The sequence below is a fragment of the Phalacrocorax carbo genome, chromosome 1, assembly GCF_963921805.1.
Source record: "Phalacrocorax carbo chromosome 1, bPhaCar2.1, whole genome shotgun sequence".
Classification (NCBI taxonomy): Eukaryota; Metazoa; Chordata; class Aves; order Suliformes; family Phalacrocoracidae; genus Phalacrocorax; species Phalacrocorax carbo.
In genome coordinates this window covers 184,304,026-184,322,180 of record NC_087513.1, presented here as the reverse complement: position 1 = coordinate 184,322,180, position 18,155 = coordinate 184,304,026, and the positions used below count along the sequence as shown (strand labels likewise).

The 18,155-nt window shown below is 40.2% G+C and overlaps 1 protein-coding gene across 4 annotated transcripts in view; it reads right to left on the bottom strand.

Annotated features, from left to right (window-relative positions):
- The window catches only part of DGKH (diacylglycerol kinase eta), a 175,151-nt gene that overhangs the window by 61,849 nt on the left and 95,147 nt on the right, over window positions 1-18,155 (bottom strand). For all 4 annotated transcript variants that reach the window (XM_064440811.1, XM_064440810.1, XM_064440808.1 and 1 more), the window contains 2 exons: window positions 2,552-2,656; window positions 2,092-2,224 (listed from right to left, as the gene is read on the bottom strand). In XM_064440811.1, coding sequence (XP_064296881.1) covers window positions 2,092-2,224; window positions 2,552-2,656 — 238 coding nt within the window. The remainder of the gene's footprint in view (window positions 1-2,091; window positions 2,225-2,551; window positions 2,657-18,155) is intronic.

Here is an 18,155-nt window from a genome sequence, read left to right as displayed (position 1 = left end):
TAAAGATGTAATGAGAAGAAGTAGCACAGAACATGTCTGGGGAATCTTAAGACTCCATACTTCCTACATCATGTCCTCAAACTGTATGTTGCTATCACAGGGTAAGTCAAAAAAATAGATGGTGAAATGCATAAGAAGTGCACATGGCAGAAGCAAGTAAATATGAACTCAGTCACACAGGAATTTCAGAGAAAGAAGTAGTATCAAACCAAAATACACTTCTAGCTGAAGAAATTAAGGATGGTTAACACAGGTTTTTACAGGTATACAGAACTGGGGACAAAGTATGAGTATTCCAGTAAAAGAGTCAACCGTCAAATGATTTAGATTAGATGCATAATTAAAGTTCTGCTTTTATTTTAAAATATACTTTAAAAAAATAAAATAGATATAAACAAGTAGCTAAGAAGTAAGAGGAGGTAAACTTATTAATAGATAAAGGAATACCATAGTATCTAAATATAAACCAATCCAGGTCATACACATTTATGGAACTGTAGACCAGTGAAAGCAAATCCAAACTACCATTACGAGCCATTTGTAAAAACTGCTGAAGATCAGCTGGCATCAGATATGAGGAAAAATGTAGGATTAGTTCATAATAAGTTATGCAGAAAGGTGACCAAATCCAGATCTGGAAATTAAGGAAACTTCCCTAATGTGAAGTTAATGCCAACACCTTGGAAATTAAAACCATACTTAAAAGCAAAGTAAGACCCCGAAAAACAGAAAACTATGAACTACAACCATTAACACTGGTAAGCTTACAAGAATAATTCTTGCTAAACAGCCTTTTAAAACTGATATATTAACTTATGAAAGGATAAATTCTTTATGAAAGGAAAGAAGTCTTTCCTTTCCTTGAGCAAATATACACCGAGGCAATACAACTGCATTTTAGTTAAGCACATGATACTTCCATCTGCCAATGTCAGACATTGAAAATACCATAATTGCCTTAAAACTGTCCAAACGACTTATACACGGTGGAAAACATACACCAGAGAATCTGGAAGTAACTGTGCTACTTCTAATTTCTGTGAAATGGGTTCATCCCGTTCCTTGGCAACTGCACCATTAGCTACATTAAAAGCATGGATAATTCAGGACAGTGGGTTAATATTTCCTTTGTAAGATTTCCTTAATCCTCATTATTATGCTTAGACCTCAAGTATTACAACAGCATCAATAACAGAAATATATTTGCACTTGGGTAACATGCATCCAAAAAAACCCAAGTTTTGAATGGTGTAACTAACTCTTTTCTGGACACTTAGCTGTTTTGCTAATTAAATACCTCTACATTTCATATATATCATAAGGTCACACGGATGCTTTATTTTCTGCTGGATTCTAACACAAGCAGACTTGTTACCACTTTTTCACAGAAAGTACAGCAGAAAATAAATAAGCTGTTTCAGGTTCATTATAAGTAGTTGTGAAACATCACTTCTCCAGATAAGCTTAATGCTGAGGTCTTAGCCACACCTCCTTTTTCATTCTGGATTTCATCTGTTGAACCATCAAAATGCAAAGGCACCTACACTTCTACCCCCTCACTTCCTAAGAAAATTTTTAAAGCAATAAATCTGTTCTCATCTGTCCTCCCTGTACTGCAGGATCAGGCAGTAGCAACAGAGCAACCAAGAATTGGAGGGAAGAGGTCATAGCACTGAAGAGAGTCTTAAGGATTTTTATAGATTTTGGGCAGAAACTACCATTATGATCTTTTTCCTGGGGAATGCTATTTCTGCAAACCAGTAAGACCATTTTGTTTCACATTTTTGATGGGCAAATCAAATATATGCTATCTTTTCCTGCAAACTGTCCACCCAGCACATTCTAAACTGGTCACTGCAGGAGAAGGAACTGTTTAATGAGATGGGTAAGAAAAAGGCACCTGGAGCATAAATAAGGTGAGCCAGATCATTAGCAGTCCCTCTGCCCAAAAGAAAGTCACTAGTGAACAGATTTCTCCCTTCAGCCTTTTTTCTTACTCATTGTTTTCAGAATCATTACTCGTCTTAAACTTTCAGCCATCTGCCTACATATACAACATTATAAACAGAGGAAAGAAAGCATTTATTTTACCTTCACAAGACAGGCCGTGAGAAGTGACTCCAGAGAGGCTCTCTCTACACACATTACAGAAGGTAGGTCGGGCATGGGAGCAGGCGTACCAGTTATGCATCCCTGAGAAATGTTCCACATTAAACTGTGCGGTCTAGTAAAGGAGAAGTTAAGACAAATTTGCAAGTACAGAACACAGCTACAGTGACTGAAATTACCTATGGTTCCACATTACAAGGGATGACAATGCAATGTTCACCAAAAGTATTTTCCAAAGGGTATTTAGTCTGATCTCCCTCCAAACTTCTAAACAGAAGTGTCATAACAAGCTCTTGTTTTGCTAGGAAAGGTCTTAACATGAAGCTTCACTCTGACATTAGACACACTTTTCCTACTAAGGAGGGTGAATACTCCAGTTCTGTGTCCTGTAGCTTGATCTGTTGGGCTAGAACAGGTTGCGCCGTGAGGGATGTCAACTTACCTCATAGTGTTCTCTGGACTGAACAGACTTCAGAGAGCTTATCCAGTCCTCCATTTCTTTTCTGTTCTCAGCACACAATATTAGCCTCCTAAATGGAGTGATTATCTGAAAAAGATAACGCATTCTGATCAATCCAGATAGTAAAAATCATGATAGACTATAATATTTAATATGCTCTTCCCTGCGAGATGATGCAAAAGGAAGACACACCCTAGATCACAAGATATTAAACGCTTAAAAATATTTTCTTTAATAACTACCAACAGTGAAGCAGTTTGCTTTTCTTCTTTCAGTTCCCAAGATTCGAATCAGGCTTCAGGATAGGGTTTTACAGTCTATATTGATCGTTTCTCCTTCTCAGCTCTTTGTCTACGCACTGAGATTTAAATACGCAAATGGAAGGCACTGAAACTGCTAAAACAACCACTCTGGAAATTACTAATTGACTAAGATTGCAATCCCATTTCATAACAGTGCTACAGCAACTGCAAGGTCCATTCCAATTGCTACAGGCAAAAACATATCAAAATCAAAAGCATGGAAGTCCTAAAACAACAACGAAAGCTTTCATTATATTTCTCTATCTTGTATATTGATACTAAATTTACAAAAATTTAAACATACACAAATTTAAAACACAACTTTCTTTATAAAATTCAGTATAGGAACACATACAAATATTTATAAAAAGACAATGAAAACAAAAGCAAACAGCTGAAATCATATCCTACTAAGGATGGTTGAATGAATTCCTGGAACAAGTTGATGCTGGGGAGCTTTCAGTGGTCTGGAGTTAGATTCTAGAAATCTGAAAATGCTGTATCTAGGAGGTTCAGAGTATAAGCCGTTTTCCCCTCTCCCTCACCAGTAGAAAAATAATTAAAATAACAGGAAGGCACTAGAAACTATCAGCTAACTCCCACTGAAATTATTTTGAGCACTGCACTAAAATAGATGAAGCAGTTACTTACATAGCAAAGAAATTAAAACAAAATAAGTACACAAAATTAAAGGGAAGTTACTTGTTTTGTTGTAGGAAGTCTGAAAAATAAAATTAAATCCTTTATCAGTCTTATGAGTAAATCTATTGCAGTTTGCACCACCCACGCTTGCAAATTACTTAAGTAAAAATAAGAAAGGACCACCAAAAAATGATGGCTCTGAGTATTGTTTTAAATGCTACAGGCTAGATATTGTAACATTTGCACAATATTAGTAAACACTTATCTACAGCTGCATTTACTTACCCAAGCTCTGCTGTAAATAGTCTCTAGCCTTGATTTGTCCTATCCACTTCTTCATTAAACTGAGCTGCACTTTAACATATCTCAGAGACAGTGTAACTGAAGTGCAGCAAGCTGCAAGTCACATGGAGGGGAGGCAAAAGCTCTGTGGGCTTGCCTTTTTTTTTTTTTTTTTTTTTTGCGCCTTTTTTTTATGTGCTCACTCCACATGGAATGGAATGGAATAGTTTCTCTGTTTTCTATTTCCTTCGATCTTGCTTAAGCTTTTTAATAAGGTTTATTAGTAGCTCTCCGCAGCTCTTCCTAAAGAACAGTTAATGCAAAGAGCAATGCTCCTCTCATTAGTTTGGAGCCAAACAGACGCTTTATTACTTCAAAATGTTTTTCTAGGCCAGGTCATCAAATGAAGCCCAGAAAAGCCATTAAATCATAATATAACCCTGGCTCCAACAACAATCAGCATTTTTCTGGAATTTCCAGGTTTCAGTGGACTCAGAAATCTTATTTGGCAAATACTCCCACCAGATTATTTCCTATTATATAGCATGCGATTATAATACAGATTAAGTAAGGACAAGTCCACCCAAAACTCTGCACTTTGTGTCCGTCCTTCCCCCATGCTCATTACTGTGCTAACCTGTAACCAGATGTTGTGAAATGCCATTAAGCAAAAACAGCTGCATTTACTGCAGAAGAATCATGCCAATCTCGATCTTTTCAAGTAATATTTATTTATATTATTAATGTCTTTAATACCAATTGCAGAAATCCCCTGTGCATCCCTCCCAGAACCAAGGCCATCGTTCAGTTGCTCTCACACAGTTATCTAGTGCCAATGGAGATGCCCTTTGGTATACAAAGCATCGTCATGGGACAGGTAAATGTGACAGAGAACCATAGCGCCCAGAACAGCAGCTATAAATAATCCAGGTGGGACACCAAAGGTCATCTCAAAAGGTACTACACACTCATGTATGGGCAACCACATGATGTCACCAAACATTGCTAACTAATGCATGTAAACATACCAGAAATTCCTATATCCCAACTTCTTATTAAACTCAGAGCATAATAAATTTAATAAAGTTCAGAGCATTTCAACAGTCTAAAAGTTAAATTATATACTGATAATCAAATGAATGTAGGATCAATTATTATTAGTGCTACAAATATAAAGTGGAAAGTTGGAAGACATACATATGCCCAGGTGCCCAAGAAGAACAACAGCATCCTAGCTCATATGAGGAATAGTGTGGCCAGCAGGAGTAGGGAAGTGATCGTGCCCCTGTACTCGGCACTGGTGAGGCCACACCTCGAATACTGTGTTCAGTTTTGGGCCGCTTGCTACAAGAAGGACATTGAGTTGCTGGAGTGTGTCCAGAGAAGGGCAACAAAGCTGGTGAAGGGTCTGGAGAACAAGTCTTAAGAGGAGCAGTTGAGGGAGCTGGGGCTGTTTAGTGTGGAGGAGGCTGAGGGGGGAGACCTTATTGCTCTCTACAACCACCTGAAAGGAGGCTGTAGCGAGGGGGGTGTTGGTCTCTTCTCCCAAGTCACTAAAGATAAGGCAAGAGGAAATGGCCTCAAGTTGCATCAGGAGAGGTTTAGATTGGATATTAGGAAAAATTTATTTACTGAAAGAGCGGTCAGGCATTGGAAGAGGCTGCCCAGAGAGGTGATGGAGTCGCCATCCCTGGAGGTGTTCAAAAAACATGTAGATGTGGCCCTTCAGGGCATGGTTTAGGAGACATGGTAGTGTTGGGTTGATGGTTGGACTTGATGATCCTAGCGGTCTTTTCCAACCTTAATAATTCTATGATTCTATGATTCATATTTGTAAACACAGCATCTGTAACTTCATGGTTAAACTACATATTCTCTTTGACTTACATATTTTTAACAACAAGATTCAGTAAGGGATATGGTAACATGAAAAAAGATAGAATTCATTATATGCAAAAATATTGACAATGCTAGGAGTTTTTCTTACAAAAAAGATAAACTAAGCAGTCTGTTTAGGTTCTCATCTATTTCAGTCTATAAAATCATGGAGAAGATGTACTCCTGTTATTTATTAGATATTTCACATAACTTAAGAACTCGGGGAACCAAGGAAATTATAAACAAAAAGAAGTGTTTTTTCCTAAACGTAACACACAGTTTATACTTGAAAAGTATTCCCAAAGGATGTGGAGGAGACCAGAAGTATAAATGTCTAAAAAGGTATTTGACAAATTTACCACCAATAGATGCATCATATACTAAAAAACAGAATATCCGAAACCTTCAACTTCGCAAGTCCTCAAAATCCAACAGTGAGTTAACGTTCAGAAGTTACCCAAAAGAAAGAATCACTGTACATGCTCTGCTGCTTATACTCCTTTCTTGAGTACCTGCTACTGCCATTATACTACTTTGATTCAGTATGGTTTTATGAGCTTCACGCTAACTCAGTATAGCTGTTCTTGCTTGTCCTAGACTGTGAATTACTTCCTCTACCTTCTTCTTTGCATTTACACATAAGGCATGCTTTCTTATGGATGCTTACAGAAAGTTACAATTAACTAGCTTAAGTGGAATGTTCAGAGTGCATTCATTAAAGACAGTTGAACCGTACGCTGACATAATCATAATTAAAATTGATTTCATTGTCTTTACAACTATTTTCCAGCCATGTAAATTTGAATTCTACTAGTAATCTTATCTCATTGCACGTAGTCATATTCAAAGTCCTGTATCTTTCTTCTACCAGCCAAAGTATCTTTTCTTCTACTACATATTACCTTTTTTTAAATTAATGCTCTCTGCCCCAAATATTATACCTTGTATATCACTCTGAATATGCTAAACTCTCAACAGACAAGAAGAAATTGTATAATACAAAGCAAATGTCACAGGAACCACTGGAAGACCATTGAGGTAACATAAGAATAAGAAAACTCTTAAATCTTGGAGGAACTCGGGTGCTAATGGTTCACACGCTGACAAAGCAGGAGACAAATCAAGAAGGATGAAGAGAGACAAAAGGCCTTAAAAATAAATCAATCAAACGGATTTAATTTAGAAGATTATGTTACTTTGAAAATTTTCACTGTTGTCAAGTAGCCAGGAAGAAGTCATTGCTGATTTTAGAAGAGAGAGTTATCAAAGCCAGATACTGCAGTATATTGGAAAGTAATGAAATTGAGGTATTGGGAATAAAAACTGCTTTTAATGCAGTAGGCACAGGGAAAGAGTGATCATATACAGTCTAAAAAGTTAAAGGCAAGCAACAGAAGTCCTAAAAGATCATAGGGAATGAAGAATGTCTGGATAGGAAGAAAAATGGCCCATTACTGTGATAATGCTCATGGTCTGTAAAGAAATATAGGGGGCTTTTGAGTGGGGAGTGAAGGAGAGAGCAAAAGGACATTGTTCAGTCTGCCACCACATAGGTCTTGCCATAAATTCAGTTTTTCATCCATGTTGACACTACAACAATTTGACTTCTAAAAATATGCACATAGTCAAATATATGTACATACACATCTGGAAATTACTTTGACAAAAATTACATAGTCAAGTTTTGGGCCACTACTGCAACTTTTCTCTCAGACAGCACCTATTAGGAACAAGCTTAATATCTTGAATGGAAATAAAACTGCCATTAAATTCAGTGTAAATTCAAAAGCACCCTTTACTTTCAAAGGGGCTAACTTTACCAATAACATTTATATGGCTTCAGCCCAATGGGTTTAGACTTACAATCTGTAAAATAAAATTATACAGAGTTCAATTAAAGCTCACTGCCTAATTTTTAACATATCGTATCAGCAATATATAAGAAAATACAGTTCCCAAAGCTTCGTGGCAACATTTCTGGTTTCCTTTACCAATTCAAACAAAAATGCAGACACTGCATTTGCTAATCAAGAAAATAATGGTCTACATCTCAGAAGCAACACAGCAGCTACTGCAAAGCACCCTGCTTCCTGCAATATGATATTTGCATTAAGGCACCTTCTGCTGCTCTAAACTATTATCAGGCATTACACTAATAGCACTTTGTATGGCCAATCTTGAATTGACTTAGTAATGTAGAAACATCACTTAGAATCTGAAACGGGCAGGGAAATGGTTTTTCTGTTCTTTGAACAGTTATTTTTAAAATATCTTTCTGGAACTCATGAAGAGAGGGTGATACAAAGAGAGAGAACACCCCCACCTCTCCTCTTAGGGACCACACCCGATACCAGGGACACAAGCGTAACAGATTTAATGATTTGTAACTTCTCTGTGCTTCTAGATATTGGTGAGTGCATTCTGGAAAATACCAGGATAACACGTGATGCCTCCCTTGCTTTCTGTCTGTCCCTCCATTTCCCTGTTCTCATGCTGGTAGGTCCATAGAGATGCAACGGATGAATGTGCCTCAATCACAGTGGTGGGAGTAGACTGCTGGGGTCATTGATGCTACCATACCTACCAGAACTTGTCTGCAAAAATCACAGTGCTAACAGTTGGGCAGCTTTATAAAGTACTTTAATTTATTGGATTCAGCTTACTAAATAAATTATAACAGTTCTGTCACTGTCAAAGGTGTAGTTGGTGTTTTATGGTGAATTGTCACTATTATTTTTGAAGATGAGCCAAGCCAGGCAAAAGTATAAATTACGAAGGGAGAAGAGGATTTAAAAGCAAGGCAAGTAATAAATGGCTATTATATTTGCCTGAGTACAATACAGAATTTATAATCAGAACAATTAGCTCTGTCTACTCCACTAAAACACTGATTCCCTCTTTTTGCTGGCCTTCTCCTATTTCACTGTTGCCAAGCTCACACATAATGAACTAATGTGTTGATTTAGCCCCCACAATAAAAACTCTTAGGAGGGGCAAGAAAAGGGTTAGTCCCACACAGCATATTCTGCACCATTATACCAGGACAAGCAGGCTTAACTAAAAGGCAGGACAAAAGTGGTTACATCACAGAAAGAGGTATAAGGTCTACTCTGACTTCACTCTGCAGCAGAATCCAGCCTGGGTCATTCAGGTGGCCCTGCTTATACCACATCTAGTAAAAATGAAGAAGCATCTCCCAGAATACATCCAGGCACATTAAGAACAAGAAAGTGATTGGGAGTAGTCAGCATGGATTCACCAAAGGGGAGTCATGCTTGACCAACCTGATAACCTATGGTGACACAACTGGCTTGGTGGATGAAGAGACAAAGGTGGATGCCTTCAGTGAGGCTTTCAGCACTATCCCTTAAGATCCTCACAGAGAAGCTGATGAAGTGTGGGCCAGATGAGCAGACAGTGATGTAGATTGGAAACTGAATGAATGGCTAGGCCTAGAGGTTGGTGACCAGTGCCACAAAGCCTACTTGGAGGCCGGTAACTAGCAGTGTACCCTGAAGGTGAACACTGGGTCCAGCCCTCTTTAACATCTTCATTAATGACCTCAATGATGGGGCAGAGTGTACCTTCAGCAAGTTTGCTGATGACAAAAAACGGGGAGGAGTAGCTGATACACCAGAGGGTCATCCTGGCATCCAGAGGACCTTTGACAGACTGGAGAAATGAACTGACAAGAGCCTCGTGAGGCTCAACAAGGAGAAGCCCAAAGTCCTGCACCTGGGGAGGAACAACCCCAGGCATCAATGCATGGTGGGGGCCACCCAGCTGGAAAGCAGCTTGGCAGAAAAGGACCTGGGGGTCCTGTTGAGCAGCTAATTGTATATAAGCCATCAGTGTGGCCTTGCAGCAAAGAAGGCCAATGGTATCCTGGGCTGCATTAGAAGGACTGTTGCCAACAGGTCGAGAGGTGATCCTGCCCCTCTGCTCAGCACTGGTGAGGCCACACCTGGAATATTGTTACCAGTCCTGGGCTCCTCAGTACAAGAGAGACACGGACATACTGGACACAATCCAGGGAAGGGTCACAAGGATGATGGTGGGACTGGAGCATCTGACATATGAGGAGACACTGGGAGAGCTGGGACTGTTTCGCCTGGAGAAGAGAAGGCTCAGAAGGATCTTATTTATATATGTAAATAGTTGAAGGGAGAATGCAAAGAGGATGGAGCCAGGCTCTTTCGAGTGGTGCCCAGTGACAAACTATAAGACAATGGACACAAACTGAAACAAAAGAGGCTTTCTGTGAACATCAGGAAACACTTTTTTACTGTGAGGGTGACTGAGCACTGGCACAGGTAGTCTAGGGAGGTTGTAGAGTCTCCAACCTTGGAGATATTGAAAAGCTGTCGACATGGTCCTGAGAAGCTTGCCCTATGCAGCCCTGCTTCAGCTGGGGGGGATGGACCAGATGGCCTTCAGAGGTCCCTTCCAACCCTCACATCGCTCTGTGACTCTGTGAAAACAGAATCCAGGGAAATCAAGTAATCCAGTTATGACATGTCCAGCTTCAAACTGTAAACAGATGCAAAAAGTATCCAGCAGAGGTCATTTTGCCAGAAATCTAAGATTTCTCAAATTTGACCTCACAGAATCACAGAATGGCAGGGGTTGGAAGGGACCTCTGGAGATCATCTTGTCAAGCCCCTCTGCTTGAGCAGGGACACCCAGAGCAGGGGGCACAGGAACGCGTCCAGCCAGGTTTTGAATGTCTCCAGGGAAAGAGACTCCACAGCCTCCCTGGGCAGCCTGTGCCCCTGCTCTGGCACCCTCACAGAAAGAAGTTTTTTCTCATATTGAGGTGGAACTTCCTGTGTTCCAACTTGTGCCCATTGCCCCTTGTCCTGTCATTGGGCACCACTGAAAAGACACCCACCCTTCAGATATTTATAGGTATTGATGAAATCTCCCCTCAGTCTTCTCCAGGCTGAACAAACGCATGTCTCTCAGCCTTTCCCCATAAGGCAGATGCTCCAGTCCCCTGATCATCTTCATAGCTCTCCGCTGGACTTGCTCAAGCAGTCCCACATCCTTCTTAAACTGGGGAGCCCAAAACTGGACACAGTACTCCAGATGTGGTCTCACTAGGGCAGAGTAGAGGGGGAGGATAACCTCCCTTGAGCTTCTGGCCACACTCTTTTTAATGCATCCCAGAATACTGCTGGCCTTCTTGGCCACAAGGGCACATTGCTGGCTCAGGGTCAGCTTGCTGTCCACCAGCACTTCCAGGTCCTTCTCAGCAGAGCCGCTTTCCAGCAGGTCAGCCCTCAGCCTGTACTGGTGCATGGGGTTGTTCCTCCCCAGGGGCAGGACCTTGCACTTGCTTTTGTTGAATTTTATCAGGTTGCCCTCGGCCCAGCTCTCCAGCTTGTCCAGGTCTCGTTGGATGGCAGCACAGCCTTCTGGTGTATCAGCCACTCCTCCCAGCCTGGTATCATCAGTGAACTTGCTGAGGTTACACTCTAGCCCATCATCCAGGTCATTGATGAATATGTTGGACAGGACTGGACTCAGCACAGACTCCTGGGGAACACCACTAGTTATGGGCCTCCATCCAGCCTCTGCTGAATTCATCACGACCCTCTGAGCTCTGCTCTTCAGCCAGTTCTCTATCCACCTCACTGTCCACTCATCTAACCCACACGTCCTAAGCTTACCTGTGAGGATGTTATGGGAGACAGCGTCACAAGCCTTGCTGAAGTTGAGGTAAACAACACCCACTGCTATCCACCTCATGTATCCCACTGCTAAACCAACTGCTAACAGAAAAATATTATTCCTTCAGAAGCATAACTTTATAATGAGACAGTTACAAGAGGGGAATTTTTTATGAATTTGGACTGAAGAACTATAAATTTATCTTAAATCAGTATTTAAATATAGCAAAACCAATAAACTACTCTTGTATATGCAAACTGTAAACTGCTATATATAGTTCAAGGCTTGCATATTTCTTTGAATTCCTTACATAAAAATTTCTTAAGCATATTATTTTGCACTGCTGCACTCTTAGATACAGCTTCACCAGTTCATTACAGGACTATCAGATGGGATGGCTTCTGTGCTTAAAGGAAAATATTTAGTTATACATTTAATGGCATTAGGTGCAAAGTTATACAAAATAGAAGAGCAAGTGACTATTTTTTTCCTCTGCGATAACAGATGCCTGTTCAAACACGATCCAGCTGCTTGAAGCCAGGGATCCTTGTTCACCAGAAGCAGGAAATTTATTCAAAGTTTAAACCAATGGCTTTATTTATAAAATTATTTGGTATACAGGAACTGCACTGAGGGTTACTTTTTAAGGTTTCTCCAGGTATTTTAACCACTTTTAAAGCAGAAGAGAAAGAAACATCAGAGAATAGGTAAGTGTAAACTGCAGGAAGAAAGAAATCTGGCAATCTTCAGTGCTTGCTCTCCAAACACCCCAACTGCTTCAGTGGTGCTACACCATGAGTTCTGACAAGGAAATGAAAGGTATTTTAAATGCATTTACTTCTATGCAAATCTCCTTATTGTGTTTCACAAATTAAAGAAACTCTTAGAAAACTAAAGGAAGAAAGACATTTTCTGTGAGCTATTCTTAGAAAATTTTTGCTTACACTCAAAATCTGTGGAAAACAAGCTCCAAGCAAATGTAACTAGAACCAAAATGTACAATATAGCCTAGACTGGAACATTTTTAAGCATTCCCTTGTTTTCCTCTTCAGAAAAGTGTTCAGCTTTCTTGTAATAGCTCAATCCCAAGTGATTTATCTATGGATTTTAGCCTCACAGCTGAAATGCTTTATTGCTTTTTCATAATGAAACTTAAAACTTCAACATCTCCAGACACTCTAGGGAAAGGGAGACAGTGCATCAAGTCAGAGATAAGGAGCTTAAAACTTGAAAGTCACACCCAAAGCTACCCAAAGAGCTCTCAGCTTCATTAGGGTTTTTTGTCACTGTCAGAGGGTGGGGGAAAATGAGCAAATGCTAAATGGAGGAAAAATACCTAAGTGCATCACAAGTGCACACTAATTGCTTTTGTCTATTTTTTTTTTCCTCATCATATTAATTTGCTATTTCGGCTTTTGTTTGGTTTCCAAGCTGACTGAAGGGGTGGGGGGGGGAACAACTGAGTGGAAAATTGAACAAAATGGAATACAAAGCACTTCCCCTCTTTCTGTGGTTTGGGTATTGCTCAGGCTGGGAGCTTCAAAAAGCCTTTGTCATTTAGAGGCTAACCAGCATCTGTATGAAACAGTGGATAGTTCACAACTATCGATAAACTAAATCCATACCAAGAATTAGTTACCCCTGCAAAGCTAAGTCACCCAGGTGAGGCCAGCACAAGAACCTGAGCTGTTTCCAGCCACGCTCTACCTCGCAGAGACAAGAAGAGGCCTAAAGATCTTCACGGATGTCACTCCAGGACCTCTGTCAGCTCTGTGCTAGACTGCAAATGGGGCACACAGAATGTCTGGATATGCCATTCCCCCATCTTGAAGTGGTGCCACACACTGACTCTCCTGATAATACCAAGGTCAAAATTTAAAATGCAATTTTTCTGGGAGTGGGATTCAGCTCAGAGGAAGATACTTTAAGTGAAGACTTAAACCAGTAAAGAAACCATCTCCTGATGTCCTCTGAGACCAAACTGCAGTAAATTGGATTTTGTAAACAAGCGGGACAGCATCAGAGAAATACCTCTACTGGCATCCCTAAGCTTTTCTGCACTTAAATAAAGTTCAAGACCCTGAACTTTGGGCAAATCAGGAGTCAGGAATAAAACTGAATTGATGTTGAATTATTTAAATTGGAAAAAAACTGTATTAGGATCACAGAATCACAGAATGGCAGGGGTTGGAAGGGACCTCTGGAGATCATCTTGTCAAGCCCCTCTGCTTGAGCAGGGACACCCAGAGCAGGGGGCACAGGAATGCGTCCAGGCAGGGTTTGAATGTCTCCAGGGAAGGGACTCCACAGCCTCCCTGGGCAGCCTGTGCCCCTGCTCTGGCACCCTCACAGGAAAGAAGTCTTTTCTCATATTGAGGTGGAACTTCCTGTGTTCCAACTTGTGCCCATCGCCCCTTGTCCTGTCACTGGGCACCACTGAAAAGGGTCTGGTCCCATCCTCTTGACACCCACCCTTCAGATATTTAGAAGTATTGCTAAGATCTCCCTTCAGTCTTCTCCAGGCTGAACAAACGCATGTCTCTCAGCCTTTCCTCATAAGGGAGATGCTCCAGTCCCCTGATCATCTTCATAGCTCTCTGCTGGACTCTCTCCAGTAGTTCCCTGTCTTTCCTGAACAGGGGAGCCCAAAACTGGACACAGTACTCCAGATGTGGTCTCACTAGGGCAGAGTAGAGGGGGAGGATAACCTCCCTTGAGCTTCTGGCCACACTCTTTTTAATGCATCCCAGAATACTGCTGGCCTTCTTGGCCACAAGGGCACATTGCTGGCTCAGGGTCAGCTTGCTGTCCACCAGCACTTCCAGGTCCTTCTCAGCAGAGCCGCTTTCCAGCAGGTCAGCCCTCAGCCTGTACTGGTGCATGGGGTTGTTCCTCCCCAGGGGCAGGACCTTGCACTTGCTTTTGTTGAATTTTATCAGGTTGCCCTCGGCCCAGCTCTCCAGCTTGTCCAGGTCTCGTTGGATGGCAGCACAGCCTTCTGGTGTATCAGCCACTCCTCCCAGCTTGGTATCATCAGCAAACTTGACCTGTCCGTTTGTCCAGGTCATTGATGAATATGTTGGACAGGACTGGACTCAGCACAGACTCCTGGGGAACACCACTAGTTATGGGCCTCCAACAAGACTCTGCATCATCGTTCATGACCCTCTGAGCTCTGCTCTTCAGCCAGTTCTCTATCCACCTCACTGTCCACTCATCTAACCCACACGTCCTAAGCTTACCTGTGAGGATGTTATGGGGGACAGCGTCACAAGCCTTGCTGAAGTCGAGGTAAACAACATCCACTGCTCTCCCTTCATCTACCCAGCCACTCATGCCATCATAGAAGGCTATCAGGATAATTATTCCAAGCTTTGGGACTATCTTTGTCTCTGATAGGCGAAAAGACAGAAGACTGGAGTGCCTAAACCCAAAGACGAAAGGTTTTAAACTCCTTTGGGAAAAGGCTCTTCTCATTTCCTCTTGCTGTGGCTTGGGGACAGTTAAGCAGTTCTCACATTCCCTGAAGTTCATGTAGTCCCTGAAGAAAAATCTCAGTAACAACTCTGAACAAAATCTGCGTGCAAGGAAGCATGCAAAATATGTCTAAGTCTAAGAAATTAACACTCTCTCCAAAATACTGCAAAAGTTTGGCAATGCATTCTGTTTTCCAAGCCCATCATGAATATTAAAAGTTAATTTTCTAAAATCAATTAGAAGCAGCTAATCTCAACAATAAGCAAAGAGCTGACTGATGTCAGAAGCAGCAGGGCTGAAATAAACTACTAAAAAGCAATACGCCTTCAGGCCCAGTTGTAACATTCAACTTGAAATTATGACGAATCACAGGAATTGAGTTTACAGTACAGCTGGGCAACCTCCCACTAAAAACATCAGCTGTACAGGAGGATTCAAAGATGAAAAGAATTGGTTTATGCTTTAGGCTGGTTCCACATAAATTGTATGCCAGTAAACTTTACATCCCCAGCCAAAATGCAGGATACACTACATTCAGAAATATGGATAGGAGATAGGGTAATCAGAGTTCTGGAAGAAAACAATATAAACTGGAAGAAAGCAATACAAATTCTAACCACAGCTGAAGTGCAGTTGCTCCAATGGAGTATTTGGCCTCACTAACCTATTAAAAATAACTAACCATCTCAAAATAATAGGTTGAAGGAAAATCAGCAAATATAAATGTTTAGGTTTTCAAAATGTATCCAAATTTATAGATTATCAAGGAAATCGCAGACATCTGACTAAAGATTATTTTGTTTAAAAACATATTAAGCAGAACCCTCTGCTTTCAGGTCAATGTGAACTGATAAGTCTGACCAAAAAAGTGGAAACCAAGAGAAAAAAAAAACTTTAACTTTTTGTAACAAAATTACATTCAGAGACTAACTTCAATGAAATGCCATTCATGTTTTGTTTTTTTTTTCTTTATATAATATGAAAAAAAATACTTTAGAACAAAAGGGATGGAATTTAATTTGAACTAAGTTAAGCACTCTTGTTCAAAAAAGTTAAAACATCAGGTTGACCCATAATTTTCTCTAGTTCAGTCACTGAAGTGAAAAGACCAATTATTTTTGTGTCACGATCATGCAATGAGATGAAAAGCTAAGGAACCTAAAACAAGTAAGAAAGAAAAGTAGGAATTTTTAATATCTGAAAGATTAGTAGATATTAAGCACCTTGTTATTCTCTTACAAAATTTTGTGGCACAACCCTTAAACTGGAAGAGAAATGTAAAGTAGTGATATGGGAACATTTACAGACAGCACAAAATTTTGATTACTTAGTACCCCCCCTTGATCACCAAGGTACTTCAGAGTGAGCCAGGCAAGGGATTAACAGACAGAACAACAATTTGAAAAAGTTCAGCGTTAGTAAAAACAGAGAAATACACACCAGAGAAAAAGCACAGAAGAAGTATTTGTGAATTACAGACAGCTCCAAATTAACAGGAAAAGGATCTTAGTATCATTATAGAGGAAAAGAAAATGCATAATGTGTTGCTGCTGCAGAGAACAGACAAAATGTGGGATCCATAAGGAGTGTAAATGAATGTTAATTCAGAAAACAGCCCCAATTATCCATGACTTGTGCTCCCTGAGTGCCAAACTAGTCACTTCTCTTACAAGATGAGTACTAGTCAGAAGAGCAAGAATAGGTAAGAGTATAGAAAAATGTTTACACAGATTATTTACCTTGGAAAATAGTCAAATCAACAGGAGGCAATAGAAAATATAAACTAAAGACAGACAGTTCATAGGTTTCTGCTGCCTTTGCCTCATAACACGAGGTGAGAATACTTAATTAAAACCCAGCACATTAAGAGTTCTCCAAGTATTTTTCCACACAATAAATAATTAGACTGTATGGTCTATATGGTCCATAGCATCACTAAAACCAAGAAATCAGCAAAAAATTATTATATTAGACACTTTTGCAAGCATATCCTGATCCTAGTAATCATTGTTATTGGCTGGAATATAAAATCCCATTTCCAGCCAATTTCTAATTACTAAGAATTACAGTAGGCTTTCCAGGACAGCAGATCTGCCTGCTGCAGCTTCCTCCCTCTCAAGATGATCGCTTTCAGAAGATACATATTCAACAAAAAATACTTGATTCAGCACCTGATTCAGAAAGCTGAAACCGGGGGGTCTACATTTTAGATGTCATGGATGACAAAGCTCCTACTGTAACTAAGGAAGAGTTCGTTAATAATCAGTGGAGTCCATATTGAATTGAGCAATTACAGGAATCTACTTTAAAGAGCTATTAATCTTCTTGTAGATACCTAAATTTAGGAGCCTACAAAGCTATCACTGAGTCCCACCCTGAAGTCAGGGCAAGCTGAATCCCCATCCTGCGTACCATCTAGTATGTTAATCCTCATATTCCTGGAGGGGACCTTCCAGAACAACGGTGAAATTACTTCCTCTGTTACTCTCAGATGCAATTAGAGAACAGAATTAATCTAGCCAGGTTTTTCACTTTTCTGAATATGCCTATAGTAAGAAGTTGAGTGTCCATGGCTTTGTGTAATTCTTAGATGTACTACAAGTTGGCCTAACCCAAATCAAACGTCTACAGCCAGCTATATGAAGTAATGCCTCAAAGCCAGTATTTCTACCTGAGTTTATTATTTTCCATCACATTTATCACAAAAAAACCATAACTGAATTAAATGTTTCAAACATCAGTTTGAATGGATTAAATATAGTTGCTGCCACGATGCCTGTGCATTTTACATGAGATTGTAAGATAGATTTATAATAACCCAGGGCATTTTATATATCCATGTGGCTTAACGCCTGAAAGACAGCATGGTTATCATCTATATTTAGGAAGCATGGTAGTGTTGGGTTGATGGTTGGACTTGATGATCCTAGAGGTCTTTTCCAACCTTAATAATTCTATGATTCTATACAGATTTTTTTACCTCGTCAATGTGCATCAGTTCTTCATTATCAACAGCAAGGCAGAGGTAGAAACCTAAGCCAAAAGCTAACTTCTCAAAATCGCCTTTTAAACCACAATTCATAATCACCTTTGGTGCCCTGAGGAACTTCATTAATTGAATATGCCTGTTCAAGAACCATTTTAATATTTTAAAATCCCATTCCTTATACCTATTACAACAAAAGCACACCACCAATGTTTCACTTGCCCATGCTTGCGTGCTGAAGAGTATTACTCAGCCTCGCTCAGTCTCAAGTCTTGTTCTGAGAACAATAAAGAGCTTTTTTCTAAATGCACTTGAGATATCAACAAGCCATCTTCCATCCCTGCAA